Consider the following 18,711-nt stretch of genomic DNA (forward strand, 5'->3'; position numbering starts at 1 on the left):
AACATTTTTTATGCAAGTCAACAAATGCAATGATGTGGCCCGTGATCAGTGACCTGTCACAATAGGGTTAGTTCATGATTTTGAAAAAATATGCTATCTAAAAGGTGCTTTCACTAACAGTTAATTTTTGTTCCATTTACCAGAAAATTACTTTTATGAATCCTATTTGTGTTTTTTGCAGAACAACGACTGACACCCAGCTTCGATTTATTTATTTCAACCACATGAATCTTGCTCAAAAATCAAGTATTCATCCAGATGGCAGGAAGTCTACAAGTCTTCCAGTGCCCTCTGATATCATGAAGCTCTTGGCTGACATCAACTGTGATCTATCAAAGTAAGTGTTAGTCCAATATTATATTGAGTGTTTGCATTAATGTAGAGTGTTGTTATATTAGCTTTAATGTGGTTAAATTTTTTAAGCTCTGAAATTCTTTATTATCTATGATGGTATAATGGACACGTAATTTTTTTAATCTGTATATAGTCTGGCAGTTCTTATTTGACAATATTTTTTTAATGGAGTAAATATGCACAAATTAACATGTCTTTTTAATAACATGCACTCACCAGTATATAAAGTTCATACAAAGTACTTTTGATATCCATAATTAAGTGGAATATGAACAGTTTACTTTTCTTTTATATTAATTGTGATACTAACCTTCTCATGCTGTGTACACCTTTACTATACATGACTCAAGGTTTTAATGTCTTGCATTCAAAATTTTATTAAACTACTTTTTGTTTATGCTATACTAATCAGCATAATATAAAATCTGAGCTAATAACCCATCTTTTAATAGTATACAAGTTTTAAGTTCTTTATTGTACCTAGTAATATTAAATGAAATCCTGAATTTTCACTAGTGACCCATTTTCTCTAGGTATCATCTTTATCACATTTTTTATCTACCACCACCCAAGAAACTCCAAAATTAAATGTAAATTACTCACTATAAAATCTTCATTGCTGAAACAAATCATAATTTTTATGCCATTAAATTTCTTTTTGGTTACAGAGATATGAAACAAAAAATCAGACCATTCTTGTCACACCTGCCTATCATATCCTGTTTTTCAGGATTTATTAATTACATATTACTTAACTTTAATCTAGATATGCAGTATACCAAAGCACTTTGAACAAAATTTGTAGTTATCTTATTTCATTAAGGGTATATTCAACAAATAGGAATTCAATGGAACTAAGAAAGGAAGTAGAGTTAAAAGCTTGGAAAATAATGTATTTTGGGAGAAGGGTGGGTTTGAGGTTAAATTAAGCAACCAGGTCCAGGAACCTTGCTAGTGATGAGGAGGAGCAGGTAGGGGAAGCAGGTGAGATCACAAGGGATGATAATGTAAAGGATAGAGAAGTTATAATTGTAGGTGCCTCTCATGTTTGGCATGTAACTAAAGTAGTATATTTTTGCTATCCAAGGACACTGATATAGAATATAATTGATAGAATCAGAGAAGATAGTTCATGATTCTAGTAGCAATGCAGTTTGTGTTTTTTTTTTTGTGTGTGTGGTGCATGTTGGTTCTAATGATGTAAGAAATGATGAATCTTATTGGATTATTCATATGTATAAAACATTAACGAGGGCATTTAAAAAAAGAGACCATAGCTTGTCAGGGATATTCCCAAGGAAAATTGTGGAGATGAGATGCTAAATAGGTAACTAGGATTGAATACCAGGATTACATCAGTATGTTGGGATGAGCAAATAAGTTAGTTGGATTTTTGGGGTAATTTTAATGGGAAAGTTAATATTTTTTGGAATGGATGGCTTACACTTAAACAAGGCAGAAAATAGTATGTTAGCAAGGACTATTTACATAGCTGTTGTGGGTGATTTGAAATAAGGCTAGACAGGAGTTAGGGCTATGATATTAGAAGTAGTAAGTATAATGTAAAAACATGTACAACAGGCATAAAATATGAATATATTTTAAAATCTATGATTAATTGTCACTGCCCTAATGTAATGAGAATTAGAATTTAATTAGTTTAAAGCAGTTGTGGAAACTGAAGATTTTGATATTATAGGTATTGCTGAGACTTGGTTGGATTTGAACAATTTTGATGAATGATGAGATTGTTCTATGAGGAGAGACTAAAATCTCAGTTTCTTTCGAGAGGAGAAGGGTCAGAGGGGATTTGATTGAGGTGTTTAAGATTATTAAGGGTATTGATAACAAGAGGTTATACATTCAAATATTTGTAGCATAGAAGTCATCTGCAGTTTAGACAGTATTACTTTTCAGACAGCTTGGTTGGCTCTCAAAATGAGCTCCCTTCAAGGGTGGTGGAGACAGAAAATTTAACTGTGTTCAAGGAAAGATTGGATGAATACATAAGCAGTAAGGGGTGGCTATAACTGGGACTGGAATTTATTTTTTATTTATAACCAGCAGAAAAAAATTCAAGGTTTCCATCTATCGAATGATGTATTGTATAATGTTATGTTCTAAACACAGAATATTCAGTTTCACTAATAATTCAAATTTGGTTCCCACAGAAATCACAGGGGCTAGTTTGGATGTATTTGTAATAAATCTTGTTGCTTAATTAGAAAGCCGTAAAAATTGTGATTGTTCAAACATTCAAAATTTAATTAAACTATTATTAACAAAATATGTCACAAAACTTGGCATTAAAATGTAGTGTATAATTGAAATTTTAATGTTATCTAACTTTTAATTACTTAGATTCAAAATAATATGTTACATAAATTCTCAGTCTTCACTTCTACAGTACCTTACCTCCTCTCATATAAGTAGCTATCCTTAATCAATGCTGCCTTTTACGTGCAAAACAAAATTCAAATTTCACAGGCCTTTGGCTCTCACATATCTTACAATCAACAGATTCAAATACATCTCGTATGTAAATCATAAAGCAACAGCCATCTACAAATGAGAGTGCAATACATACCCTTGGTGTATGTGACTCCCTCAGTTCGATTCTGCCAAACTTATTTATTGTTTGGCAAGTACTTGTGTAAAGACATTTTTATTGTGCTCTACAAAGTTCTTCAACTTTGTGATTTTTTTTTTATTATTCTGGAGTAGATTTTTTGTTTCTGTTTGTTTTTCAACAGTTAGACTTTCCAGATGACATATTTTCACAGTTGTGTATTTTTTTTATCAAATGATTGTTTGATTTTCATTTTAACACCATAAATTCCAAAGTTTTAGTTTTTTTTTTGGAGGTCATACCTTCTACTAGTACACTCGTACAGACTACAGATGGAAGTGACTATCATTTGCTGTAAGATTGTTATGTGGATCAACCTATTTCTACTGATCTTGCCCCTAGTTCTTCTGAACATGCCAAACTTGTTGATGTTGACAAAGGTTTCAACAGCCTTTTCCCTCCACCTGATTTTGCTATGTTATTTTGCAGAATTGGCTTAGCTTGATATGGCTTTTTCTTTAACATTATTTCTCAGTTATGTTCCATTTTATACATTTCTCCAATTTCATATGATCCCCATCCTTCTTTGTTACATGATATCTTTTCCTCTCAGTATTTGGTTGCTGTGTGGCATTGTTATACAGGTAGAGAAGAGCTTGATGACCAAGCTTTTGATGAAAACACACCAGTTCAAATAAATATATGATCTGTAAAGAAAGCATGGTAAACCACAGATTAAACATTGTCATAAAATAAAAAGTATTTGGTAAATTGAGATAGTTTTAGGTACTTCATATAACTGAGAATTTTAAAAATGTACCTGGTTAGTTATTGGCTAGAGGTAAGCAATAAATTGGCTTGGTTGTGTAAGCTTAATTAACTTAGTTCTTAACATTCTAAAGTTTCACATAAGGTCTCTTTTTCAGAGATGGGATCAGAGGATCCAAGGTTCAAAGCAAAATTTTTCTGTGGGGGGGACTGGAGTACCCCAAAAAAACTTGCTTTCACTAGGCAGGTGCCTAAAAGTCTGTCTACTTAGTGCCTGCAAGGAAACTACAGGAAAGAAGGAGTTAGCACTACATAGAATAATAGCAATACACACCAAACATAATAAAATGTGTTTTAAATAGATGGTTAGAAGATATGTTTGGGTCTAATGATGGATTATTCTGTCTGATTAGATGAAATGGAGGGATGTATCTTTGCTGAGAATTGGATGCATGTGACCATGGTTTTAACTTTTTAATGGTTTAATAGAAGAACTCTGTATGGTGGTGTCATTGAATTGTGGATTGTAAATGAATAAGTTAGTGGAAAATGAACTGTCATTTTTATAAATAATATATATTAATGGGCTTAAAATGGAACCTTGGGGTAAACCAGCCTCAAACGAGAAGGAATTTGATATGGAATTGTTATTTTAATCCTATTATTTCTGTTAGAAGAAAACTGGAAATCCAGCTAATTAGTTTTCTTGTAACCTGAAGTTTATTTAATTTGTATGTGAGGCTATCATGCCACACTGAATCAAAAACTTTTCTTACCTCAAGAAAAGTGGCTGTTATGGTGAATTTTATGTTATATTCTTGGTATATGGTTTTGATTAGTCTTACAAGCTAATCTGTGGTTGTCTTCTTTCTTCCTGTAGTTTGAATATCGTTATGTTTTGAGAAAGTGTGAGAGATAGTTGGAAACTATTTTATCCATAAATTTGTCTAGTGTGTTAAAAAAGATAATTACCTGTAACTATTAAGAGTTATTACAGTTGCTGTATTATTTGGGAATGACTTTAATGATTGCTGATTTTCAGATTAATGAGTAGTGTTCTTACTGTAAAAAAAGTGCTTTTTCTCTGCTAGATGTGTTAATGTATTATCTGTTGGACTTTTTAAAATTTAATTGTTTATTTGATCTTCACCTAGTGCAGTAATTTTATTTTTCCTAAGATTAGGTTTAATTTTGGTAACTGTGATTGGTTGTATATGTAAGTTACCTGGAGAAGGATGAAAATGAGATGGATGAGGTAGAAAAGGATGGTTGGAACATTTCAGAATTGTTTGTGATGTGATTGTGTATGTTATCATAGTGCTTTTTGTCAAGTTAGTCTTCAGAAGGTTATAAAAGAGTTTTGTGATATATTGGAAATATGTTAGCTATTTATTGGCCACTGATTGCTATTATATTGTTTTAATGTATGCTGGCTATTGATGTTAATTAGTTGTCAGCAACTGATTTAAATTTCTTCAAGAAAAGTGATTAGTTAAATGTGAAGTTATTTATTGATTTACAGAAAGTGTCCTAGTTGTCTGGTTGTTGTGACATTATGCTCTTTTTGATATGACTGTTCTTTTTGTTTACCAGAGCTGTTAGATATGGTCTGTGTTATGTGTTATGATAAAGTTTTGTTTTAGTTTACATTTTTCTTGTATTAGTTAATGAATTTCCAGGGTGGGTTTCCATGAATTTGTGTTCTGATTCCCCATTTTGCTTGGAATGATTTTATATATGGCTTGTAATATAGGATTGGTGATACCTGAAGCTTACTTATTCTATTTCGTTTTGATTACAGGCTGCGTACCTTAAGTATTGACCAATCTATGGTAAAACATTTAATATTTTGGATAATGATTGATTGTTGTTATTTGAGTTAGGGTATAACTGAAAGAATCATGATCACCACTAATATTATCATGCACCATAAAATGAGAAAAATGTGAAATAAAGGAAGTAGGAATGATAGCTGTATCTAGCACCTCTTGTGAATTATTTGTGTGTTTTAGTTGGTTGATTGGTATTTATGGTTATAAGATTGTTATTGCTTATAAATGCATGTGAAGTTTTCCATTTGTATTAGTTAATTGACAGTTGAAGTTCATATATTTGTAATTGAGATCCCCTATAATGATAATTTTTGGAGTATAAATTTAAAATTGTTTGAAAATAACTTATATTCAATGGGGTTGTGAGTGAAACAATGGTAGGCAGTAAGATAATGAAAGGTTTATTGAATGGATGGATCTGACATAGAATGGATTAGTTATTACATTAAATCAGACATAGTGGAAAGATAATTATTGTGTTTTTGTGATAAAGCAGTGCTATACCTTTGCTATTTGTTGTTCTGGGTTTGGTAAAGGTTTTATAATTTGAAACTTGTGATTATCCTTCAAGACTGATTTGTGATTATCATTACTACTAAACTGACCTTTATGCCACTATTGAAAAACACATACGAGAATAAATTAAAATGTACTTTGGATGTGCAAGCCATTTCTGCATCATGTAACTGCATTGAGTAGGTTAACCAGGTATGGTGTCTCATTTAAATTAATGACATCAGCATGAATTTAGTTACAGAGTTGATAGCTGAAATTTATTAACTGATAAACTGCCTTCAATGCTACTATGTAAAAAACTTGCCAAAATAAATAAAACATACATTTGGATCTGCAAGCCACTTCTACATGAAGTAATCGTTTTTGAGGAGGTTAACCAGGTTTAGAGTCGCCAAAGAAAAGTAGTGTATGTCAGCAGTGTGTATCTCCATAGCCATGTATGGCATATATGTTGGGTATTTCCTACACTGATGATTGGACAAGGCTAACATGTCAATGGGAGTTCCACTTCCTCCACCTTATCCAGAATTTACATTTCCCTTCAGGACTGGGGGTGTGGGTCAATCAGCAGGATGCTTCAGATTGGTGGTCACAGGCCTAAAGATCTTACCATGTATTAACATCCTGGAGCTACTGGTTATACCTTGTCTGTAATCATTTTCTTCATCTTATCAGGAATTTTCCAGTCATGATCCATTCCAATAAACCTACAGTGGTAGGTTATCTTAATCACCAAGGTGGAACCCATTCTTGTTTCCTTTGCAGTTGGACCTTGAACCTCCTACATTTTGGGGCACACATCTAGCGCTAGGTATCTATACCAGTGCATGTCATATTCTTGGTGCACTTTATTTCTGTGGATTGTCTTTCCCTTCTAGATATTCTCCAGTGACTATGCCTTTAGTGGGGTACTCCTCACTTGAATGGATTTGCCACATCTCTTCATACTAAAGAATTTCTGTTTTGGTCTCCAATTTCTCAGCATTTTGTTTGGATGTTGATGTTTTCAGTCAAGATTGAACCAGCAGATATATCTGTATATTTATCATCCAAGATTGATCTTGATTGTCATGTTGCTCCAAGTGAAATCCTTCTGATTGCTCCTTACTGGTTTGCACAACTGTGGTTCCTGCAACTGTTGCAGCTCTAATCTATCCCTCTGTCACTTATTTCTCTTACTTTATTTCTTCTATGTCAACCCTTGTTACCATCATTTTATCCAGCCCTACATATTCCCCATCTTCATACTGGTTTCTGTTTGGTCCTTGGCAAAGAGATTCAGTTTTTGTACTGGTGGGTCACTTCTTTTTTTAGTTTGTTCCATTCACCCTTCCTCTATGGTGAATTGTTTTCTGCTATTGGTTATTGAGTCAGGAGTTTTCACCTGTTAGACCCACTTGTTCTTGTATTATGGATTTTCTTACTTGAGTGTTTTGTCTCCTTGACTGCTGGTTATTGGGCTGCTTATCCGTTGACTTGCCATGTACTGTCCATTGTGCCTTAGCCACTTTATACCCAGAAGCACTTCCATTTACTTCCCTTCACATTTCAATACTCTATGTGGTTGAAATTTGTTAGATGGTAGTATGGATCCTTATCCTACCATTGTTTTCTCCCTTAAGGATGTTCTACTTTCTTTTTCCACCTGTGACACCTCATTCCAAACTGGGTAAAGAGTATACCTGATAAAGACGTAATGTAGTCTCCCATGTATGATCCTCTCCCATGAGGGCCTGTCCTTTTGATGTTTTTCAGACTTTGTTTCCTTTGTTTTTCCCTTGCAGTGGTCCTTTCATCTATTCCATGTGGGATTCTAGCTATTCTTGAGAACAGAGGTAATGTACCATATCAGAAATTATAATTTTCCCACATTGCATTAAAGTTATAGTTTGGTAGAATCAAATAGAGGACGTTGCATGCATCAAAGGAGTGTCACACTTTTATTAGTGGAAGGTTGTTGCATGAAGAATTACATACAAGCCACATTTGAATGAGTTGATTGTAAGATTTGTGGGAGCTCAGGACTTGTTGCATATGAAAACATTTTTTACACATAGAATACAGCACTGCGTAAGAATAGCTATTTGTGTGAGAAAACAGTATTAATAATTCATTATAGGAAAATTATAACCTCCTTATGCAATGTGGCCTTCTGTATTTTGAATTTTGTTTTTAAGGTTTTCTCGCATTTCCATAAGTAGATACGCTAACTATAGATATTGACAAGTTATAATATAAAATAAGGATATACCATTTTCTTGATTTTCTGAAATGTAAATAAACTTGCCACATGCTCCCACAATCTCTTTCCAACTCTTTTTATTTTGTCACACTTTTTTATAAAAGGTACATATTTTCAATTAATAGAAAGGCCATTATATAAGCTACATGATTATGAAGATAATCTGTTTTGTATTCCTGATGATGATTGCTATTTTGCAAGCAGATCTTGAAGTGTGTATACTGAAATTCTCATTCTGAAGTGTAATGAAATTTTTTAACCTATATATATTAGTTAGAAAGCCAGGTAAATTATAACAGTTTTGGTACATTCTATTTTGGTATCTAAAGAATTTTTATATTCCAAAATACATATTTAAAAGTTAAATGAATTATTTTTTGGACAGTGACCATGAAGAAAAAAACATGCATCTGAATGCAAACCAGCCTAAGGCTAAGATAAGCACTAAATTTCTTAATCTTTATGGACTTTTTTTTTGTTATATATATATTTTGAAAAAAGTGACTTAAGTTAAAATTAAAAATTTATAGGTTATATATGTAAACATGAATGAAAAAAATTAAATCAAAAATCTTTTCATGATATTACTAGAGGAATGCACAAGGAATACCTATTTAAACACTGCATGATGTAACCTGAAGCTTTATTTACTGTGTATTATCCTCACTTCCACTGGGTGATACAATGCTTGACAGGGAAGTTAGATGCAGTTCAAAGAGCAGAAGTAAAATTAGATGAAAACAGTTCTGAAAAAATAGTTTCAAAGCTCTAAAGATAAATAACTGTAACTGTATTACAATCTGCAGTCATTATAGAAAAAAAATGTATTTTTGATAGCTGTTGAAAAATGGAAATAATAATGTTAGAGTAGAGAAAATAAGAGTAAGTATAAAGTTTTATTGAAAAAAAAACTTAATTCATTTAGTTTCACTTGAAATATGAAAAATATTTAACATGAAAGTCACATTTCAGTCACGTTAACTCACTAAAGTCTTTACTTACTTATTCTCAGAGAAGTCTTTCATAAAAATACTTTTATTAAAAAGAATGAAATTTTTTAGGTGCAACAGATTTGTCATGTTTTACTACAAGGTTGCTACAGGTTTTGTGGTACATTTGGAGTCGTATATATGTTTGTGATTATAAAGTTGATCGAAACAGCTGAGCTCATATTTTGTTTTGCATGAAGTAACTGTTGGCTGAAAACACTAAATACTTTTAGCTTCTAAACATTTTAATGATTGTACATGGGTGGCACTTAAAGAAAAAAGAATTATTTTTGTGTCTTGCATAGTTATAATAGCTTGAAAATGGTGTAACTGCAATTCAAGATGAAAGTTTTGGATTCTCAAGGCAAGCAATAGGTATAAATAATTGGGTGTAGAAAAAAAATATTTTTTTCTTTGCAGTAATAAAACTAGGATACATGGTGTATCACACAGCACTTTCTGTATCATTGTTTTCTCTTAAAAAGCTTGAAATGTTACAGAATCAAATTTTTATACAGTGCTATTAACATGCACTTTTTCCAATACATTATCTTACCTCACCTCACAAAATAACTTTTTCCAATTAGTACTGCCCTCTATCAGTGCAAATTTTTAATGCTCCACCACTATCCTTCCACCTCCTGCTTCTGCATATTCATATACATGCAGATGATCATGCAGTAGCTCTCCACCAATAGGAATGAGAGACAATTCATATTGTAGCCAGTGCCATCTTCACGTCTGCACTCATTAATCACTTCTCAGCTGCCATTAGTACTTTACAGATGTGCTGGTTTTTATTCAAGGATTTGTTGATGTTTTCATTTATACTACAAGCTCAGGTCTTTTACTATGTATTTAAATTTTTGCATTTTGAAATTATGAAAGATTGTTTTTCAAAATGTTCATACTTTTTGAGGAGGTTTTTTTTTAACTAGTTTATTGTGGATCTCACTTTGTGGCAAGTAGTGGCTGACAAGGAATGTTTTTTCCTCATTTAAAAATCTGGACTGTCCATAAGTAACCATGTTCAGTGTCAATTACATTATAGCCCTTTATATTGCAGACTTAATGTGTAATTCCAGATGCTGCCATGTGTTGCTTGTGTGTCTCCATTCTAATGATGTCCATTTCTAAACAATTATGTAGCAAGATTGGGTTATGTACACTGTAGAGATTGATGCTTTGTGCCATTGAGACTCTTCCTAGTTTGATCAAATGTACAATTACAGGTAGCATCAGATTTTAGTGATTGATTTGGTCAATGTAGTAGCTTTACTTTTCATAACAGGACATCATGGTCACTCGTTGCACTGTCTCCAGTGATGCAGCCCTCAGATCCTCCATCTCCTTCCCTTCTTTTTTCTAATGGGATACAGAAGTCCTTACCACCTACCAGTTCCTAGCCACAGGGATGGATGATGGATCATGAAAGCACCTTCTCCTGAGTGATGAAACATACCACTCATTTGAGAGTATTGGTGGTATTTTGCAGGAATCAGTGGAGTATAGCACTTTCTACCACTGAACTGAAGTATAATTTCAGATGCCATTAGGTTTTGGTTACAGCACTATGCCATATTATTGTCTGTATCTGACTGATTGTTTTTTCTTACTATGCTATACCCCCTTCCTGCTGCCTTCTGTAGGTACTTTTCAGGTGGGTATGGTGTTGGTTGGAGGTGGTCCAGTCATGATTAGAATTGTCATTAGTGTGTTGCCCTTGTAATCAGAATCCTGATGTACAATTTCAGGTTCCACCAGGTTTCGATTAAAGTACTCCACCATGTCATTGATATGTATATTATTACAGTTTGCCAGTAGAATTACTTAATTACAATATTATAGATATTTAAATAATTATACCATATTATTTCAGTGTTTCACTTTTTTGTGTAATTAGTGTGATCCCATTTAATGCATAATTATTTGCATAAGTAGCATCACAGATGAACAAAAAGTCTAATTAATTTCACTTTTACATAACTAGTATAGAATGTATCTTTTGTTCTAAGTTATATTCAAGTACTTTTTTTAAAGTTTTTACCAAAGTGCTTTGTGTATAATTATGACATCCTTTTAAACTAGATATACAAATACACTAATAATCTTGTTTGGGTAAAGTTTACACGTCAGCAGTCATTCCATATAAGTTTCAAACAGCTTGGCTCTATATCTGTGTCTACTCCTGTTGTGGGTTTAAGTTCATGTAAAGAAGTAATACAGGCACTTAGCAAGTTACTATGGGTTAGTCTTTCTCTTGATATATTTATTTGGAAATAATCATTGACATAGCTATTCTAATGATTTTGATATACCACACTTTGAACCCCTGGAATGACCTGAAGGTGTAGTATCTTCTTGTTCTTACTTCAGTCTTTGGCCCATGTGGGCATTTTTGGAAGCTTTTTAAAACCACAATAACCAGTTACACATTCTTACTGTGAATAAGAAACCAACCAGTTGGTGAAAACTTGCACATCTTTCAGTATACACATGAAGATTTGATTAATTTTGTGTATTTGTATTTTCATTGTTGTCTTTTGCTTTTGAAATATTACTCTTCTGGATATTTGTAACTTTTTGAAGGACATCAGTAAACTTAATACCACATTAGTACAAGCCAACTAAAAGTTATATATGTAGGTAGATACATTATTTTATCTTACTTTAAAATAGTAACAAAAATGCATTTTTATTGTAATATATTAAATTTATCTTGATCAATGTAGTTTTTTCACTTAAATTCATTCTGCTTGCACTTATCAGTCATTTTCAAGTGTTTTTTTTTTCTCAACTTTGTAGGATAAATGATTCAGGAGAGATAATAATGAAAACCATGAGCGAATGGTGGGTTGTAGGGAAGATGTCAGATCAGAGGGAATTCTATGTGGTTTTGAATCAGAAGAGTGCTAATTTGATTGAGATTAATGGTAAGAATTACATTTTGTTTCTTGTGAGTTTGTGGTATTTGGCTAGTTTATATTTGCATTCAAACTTGTACAATTACAGCTGACCCTATTTTTATATTTACTGTAATTCTTTAGTTACAAGATAAATGCTGCTAGGTAGAATTGTTACAAAAAAGTCATAGAAGTATAGAACTACAAAAGCTGTGTAATAATTCTAACAAATAATATAGAATGACAGAAAGTACAGTTGAAAATTGCTTTCTGTTATTTGATAAATATAAGTGCATGGCTAATTATTAAGTATTTAATTAAATGGAAGCATATAAGCTACTAAAATTGTCAAATTGTTTTTATTCTTATTAGATTTTAAGAAATAATTTCTAATCTGTTTAAATGTCAGTGTTTATATATACAACTCTAAAAGTTTGTTTAAATACTGCTGTTACTATTTTGGATTTAACCAGCTTTCACACTCATAAATATAGTCTAGTCATCATCATTCTTAGGCCAGAGTGAAAGATGAATCAAGGCTTATTACTTACAAGAGCAGTCATTTTTTTTATATTAGACATTTTGTACTTCATCTATGAAATAGATCTGAAAGCATATTTAAACTCATATTTACAAATAGTGTTTCTGGATATTCATGTTTGTATACAATGAACTTGAATGAAAATTCTTGTTTATTAATAGCTAAGTCCTAAGTATAATAATACTTCTGAAATATCAGAATTTGATTGAAATAGAATATAGGTTGAAAATAGCTTAGTTTGTTACATTTTGAATATTTCCTAATAGTGATCTCTTGGATAGTAGTGGATACAGTCACTTAAATTTTGTTATTAATTAGTAACTTTTTCTATTAAATCTTTTCTTTATTAATGAATAAATTGACTGCAGTCTATGTAGCAATAATTAAAGTTTCACAAGATATAATGTCAAAAGTATATTAATGATGTGATATTTTGTTTTACAGAGGAAGTGAAACGTCTCTGTGCATCACATTTTCAAAACATATTTTTTCTAGATTAGCGACAGTTTAATCAAGTATGCCATGTTTCTGTGATCATGAAATGTAAATTAAATGTATATGTAGAACTGTCAATAAAACTGTAAATAACAGTTTTAATAAATTATTTGAATATAGCGTGAGAAATAGTGTTAATTCTGAACAATAAAACATACATTAAATTTAGTATGTTCTGATTGTTGTGTCATATTGGGAATATTTAGTTATTATAAGATCTTATAAATGTCTGAAAACTTGCAAAATCTGTTACAACAGAACTGTAGAAGCAGAAAGTAAATTTTTATAAGTACCTAAAAGTAAAGAAACTAATCAAAAATACTATTTTACAGAGAAAGTTGCTTATTTATACTCAAAAATCATTCAAAAAGAAAGGACTGTTCTATTAATTGACAAAACCTTAGTGTGTACCATTAACACATTATATCAAACATTTCCTGTTCGATAGTACAGAAAAAAATCTAATTAATTAAAACAAGGAGCTAATTTTTTTTTTTTTCCAAAATTGATACTGTTTTAACATTTTATGTAATAATCCAGTTTTTTTGTAACATAGGAATATGTGTAGAATAGTACAGTATTGTTATGTTTAAATCCATTATTTCTGTTTGTATGGTAGTCATTTGGTGTATTGATAACTGTATTGTATGTTAGTGTTGTACTTGAGGTACTTTTATAGCTATTTATAAACAAAGTTATTATTTCAAATTGATATGATTTAATTGTGTCTTAACTACATTTTATTGTATGATTTCAATATGTGTTTTTTCTTCCCTTAGTATTGTTTTCCTTATATTTTAAAAACCATGCTTATACAACAAATGACACACATGGCTTTCAGGATATTTTGAATCATTTAACTTCTGTCAACAAAACTGAATGGCTATTTCTTTAAGACCCACACCAAAAATTGAATTTGACCACATTCAGTAGCAGTAATAACCAGGATTCAACTTGGTTTAAAATCTGTGATATTCCAGAAAATTGCCTCTTTTAGTTGCATCCTCTTCAAACCATTTTGGACTGTATGAGCATTTTTGCACTATCATTTCGAAAAGCATCTGTGAAACAGCACTAAAATACATCATATTGGAGTGATAAGTAATAATTTTTGAGTGCTTTCTGAATTTTATTTACCATTTAAAAAAAAATTAAATAACCTATTCTATGCCATGACATTTCCCATACCAGTACACCACCTATACTTCAGAACAACCTAAGCAGTTTTAAGTACTCAGTAAGGTTTACTCGGTATTTATACACTACTTGTATCTTAATAAAAAAGTGATTCATAGAGGCTACTCACCTCTTTACAGAAATGAGTGAGATCTGTTACCTTGTGCCACAACCAAAAACATTATCTTGCATGCACCAAGCTTCAAGTGAAGCTCCCATCCCTATACGTTTTAAGGTATGGTGTGACAGTTTTAATGCAATTAGTAATCACACTGTGCAATAATTAGTGCAATAGGAGGAGAACACATCCTCCATATGCAGTACTACCCTTGAGCATACTGTGTAAACCAAAGGCCTCGTTCTTTCCTTAATAGGTTAGTAATTCATATTCTTTTGATTACAAATTATGAAAAATTTGCACTTATTATTTACTAATTTAAACATTTAGTTCCAATTCCAAACATTATATTTCAAACCTTTATATTTCTTGGTTTCAGAACTTTTGATACAAATTATTATCCTTTCTTATATTAATTTTATTTCTTCTCATATTCCTTAGAGCACAGGTGGTTCACAGCGTGTATGTCGCTGCCTTTATCTTTTCTGAAGTTACATTTCAAATTTAATTAAACAACTTCATTATCAACATATATTACCTCTTAACAGTTTATGACCTTTAACTTTCTGTGGAATTTTGTATTTACATTATATATATATGTATATATATTTGAACTGTCAGTTTGTATTGACAGTGCTTTCTACTCTGAGATATGAGCAATAAACTGAAAGCTAAGTACATCTGCTTCAAACAATGTCAGTAATTTTCTCTGACATTTGATGTTGAATTATTTGTAACTAATTGAAAGAGAAGGTTTCAATGTAATGAATGCAAAAGGCTCTAGAGCCATTGAAATAAAGTGTTTTAAACTTTTTGCCATAGTTGTCTTTGTTTGCAAGATTCTGTGTGACTAGGTACATGAAATATTTAACTGACTTCTAGTTTAGTTAGAAAGCCAGGTAACTTATATTACTTTTAGTACATCATATTTTACATTAGTGATAATTTCATATTCTAAGTTGCATATTAGAATTTATAAAAAAATTTCTGAGATCTAACTGTTGTTACTAAGAGTTAAGCCTAGAATTTCACATAGACTTCTGTTCTACAAGTACAACTGCATTAAAAAAAAACATTATTTCAGATGTAAGTAGAAAAGGTTTTGTTTTTTTAATGTATACTTTTATTATAAAAGAAACTAAAACATAAAATTTCGAAACCTATTAAGTGAGGAAAAAGAAAAATACACAGCACATGCTCAATGTGAATGTAAAAAAACTAACACATATTAGCTTTGGTTTTAAATATAAATAGAGTATAATTGTTTGTTTCAACAATGTGCAGTCAATTTATAAAGAAAAATGAGTAATTTAAATTTGTTTCATATTTTTGTCATGTAGTGGTTACAAGGTTGAATAAGGACCAATACAGTTAGTGCTAGGGTAGAGAGAATAACAGATAAAATATAGATTTATTGAAAATGAACTTTTAATATTAATGAACTATTAATAACTTCTTGGAAGTTATAGAAGTCATATAAATTATATAAAAAAACAGATTACACAAAATAGCTTTATTCTCAGCTTGAAAATCATCTTGCACTTGACAGTCTGAGTAAAGTAAAGACTTTCTAAATTCAAAGATAAATCTGGAGTTAAAAAATCTGATGTTTGGCATACAACAAACTTGTAATGTTTAATTCAACCCTGCCAAATATTGTGAAGATATGCTTCCAACGTTAAAAGTTAAAATATGTACAATTTCATGGGCACAAGGTTAGTTAAAGTGACTGATCTTGCACAGATATTTGGTCCTGACACCCCGTAACAGGAGCTGTGTTTCAGTGGTGACTTTAGATATTTTTTCCAACTTCATACCGAACCCCAAGCCCTTCTTCCTCTCAGACCTTGAGATTCATATTGTATGGTGCATGGTTGCGATTCTTATTCTTTTCTTGAATATCTTCTCATTTGTTTTTCTCTCTTTCACTCTCAGTCTGCTTGTTTTCATATTTTTCTTGCTCAACTTTGTTGTTATCTGTCCATGGTTCGCCTTTTTTCATTGAGAACATTCACATGTATCTATTCTCTACCTTGACCTCGAGTTCTTTTTCCATATTGATCTAATTAACCTAGTTTTTTTGTTTGTTTGTTTCTGGAATTTGTTTTAGTTACTTTACCTTCTGTTTGTTTTTAGTTTTTTCTTTCTCAGATTTACTTAAAATCTTAGTGTGCACTTATTCTTTACGGTGAGGTTTTGCAGAGTTCATTATACATTGGAAACTAAAACAGAGTTAGCTCATCAGCAGTCATCTCAAATCACTTTGTTTTCTCATTTTCTTTCGTTTAGAAAGTCCCAAGTTTCACAGCATCGCATCTTACATGGCTTTTCACTCCCATCACTAGAGTTGTAATGGGCAAACAGTAATTGAATTATTTTATCTGTATAAATGGATTTGGCTTTTACGACCACTCCTATTTCAAGAAATCAAGCGTGTCATGGCACACACTGGGTTTTGCGTAGGTTAAAGATGCGAAAAATCGTATTGAAAGTAAAGAGCATTACATAATAATGGACATAAAGACATTAAAACAGCCCATGAAGGACGTTTGAAAAGTAGTTTAATAGTTAATGTAAATAACTGTATCGATGCTCAAGATACGATTTTCAACATAGAAAATAATGTTCTTCCTAAAAGTGATAAAATCCAAAAATAATTTAAAAGTTAACGTTCAGTTACAGTGAGTTTGTCGAAGGTGAAAAGAAACAAACGTCATTCAAAAAATGGAATAATTCTAAAGTTGAGTAATTTAGAGAATAATACAGAGATGCTGTTAAAAACTTTTAACAGAACTGACTTTGAAGCAGGCGGTTTTAGATGGGTATTGGGAAACTTAGCGAGTTTAGAACTTCGAATCAATAAATATATTGAAAGATTCACCATTTATTCCCCCTCATGGCACAGCGGTATTTCTACGGACTCGCACCGCTTGAAACTGAGTTTCGGTATCCGTGGCGGTCAGAGCACAGATAACCATTTGTGCAGCTTTGCGTTTAACTTCAAACAATCAATAGATTGTAATTTAACGAATTTAAAGATAAAGAGTGATAAAATCGATCTAATTCCAAAAAGCAAAGAAAAATGTATTTCGTTCACGAAAAAGTCTACATTCTAAAATCAAGATTCAGAGAGTCATTTCAGTTTAATGCTAGTGGTTTACACAAAGAACGAGCTGTTGAAAAAAGAAATGCAATATTATCAAGCAAGTTCGGTCGAACCCATGTTTTTGTGGTATAAAAATTACGCTTATATAGTTAGAGAGCAGCTGCTCGTGATATTTAACTTTTTGAATATTTGTCGATTTTATGAGAAAAGCCACGCAATTGTTTAAGCTATATTTCATGCAAAATTGCTCCAGATTTAATCTTATAACACTTATTTTTACAAAATTTCTATAGGACATGCCCCCAGACCCCTGTAACATTAGCATGCTTCGTTCGGTATATGTTAGCTTTTGATCTCGCAAATTACAACCTCTCTTTCAAACTTTCTGCATGCGGATCTAGTATTTGCTAACTGATAAAATCAAACTTCTAGTAAGAAGAGGAGTTCTATTTCTCTTTAAGTATATGGACTCGGTTGATAAATGCGATAAAACCGATTTGTCACTCAGAGAACAATTTTAGAGTATATTAAATGAATTTAATACGTCAGATGATGATTACAAACATACTAAAAACGTTTAGGAAGAGTTTAGAATATTCTCCCACGTTTTATATCTTAATCTTAATATAAAGACTGGTGTTTTGATATTAAGTGGTATCTCTGAGAACTTTTAACATACGGATTTGAAAACACGAATTACTTTCAATGATACCAAACAGCACTTGTTCTAACATGGAAAACAATGTTAAAAAATGACTAATACTGAATTAAAGTTATTGACTGCATATCATATGATCTAAATATTTGATAAAATTGTTTATGGAGGTACGTCTCAGTATTGTAATATATATAATAAATGAAATAATAAATGCATGAAATATTATGATCGTAATAAATACTCTTTAAGTTATCTAGATGCTAATAAACTACATGGATAAACAGCGAGTTATTATTTACCCTGTGAAGGATTTAAACGGAGTAATACAAATATAAGTGTAAGGACAGAACTTGATGTGAAGTATAAAAAATTACACGATATACTTCTGGCACTAAAGAAGGAAACAGCGACCAAAGAAATAAAAGTAATGATAATATTTATACA

At 31.4% G+C, this 18,711-nt stretch overlaps 1 protein-coding gene across 3 annotated transcripts in view; it reads left to right on the forward strand.

Annotated features, from left to right (window-relative positions):
- Ccz1 (vacuolar fusion protein CCZ1) overlaps positions 1 to 15,318 on the forward strand; it is a 70,234-nt gene extending 54,916 nt beyond the window's left edge. For all 3 annotated transcript variants that reach the window (XM_076454102.1, XM_076454103.1, XM_076454104.1), the window contains exons 11-13: positions 182 to 337; positions 12,076 to 12,203; positions 13,159 to 15,318. In XM_076454102.1, the coding sequence (XP_076310217.1) occupies positions 182 to 337; positions 12,076 to 12,203; positions 13,159 to 13,214 (340 nt within the window). In that variant the 3' untranslated portion in view covers positions 13,215 to 15,318. The remainder of the gene's footprint in view (positions 1 to 181; positions 338 to 12,075; positions 12,204 to 13,158) is intronic.
- The last annotated feature ends 3,393 nt before the right edge of the window (positions 15,319 to 18,711 follow it).

This window comes from Tachypleus tridentatus, chromosome 9 (assembly GCF_004210375.1).
Source record: "Tachypleus tridentatus isolate NWPU-2018 chromosome 9, ASM421037v1, whole genome shotgun sequence".
NCBI lineage: Eukaryota > Metazoa > Arthropoda > Merostomata > Xiphosura > Limulidae > Tachypleus > Tachypleus tridentatus.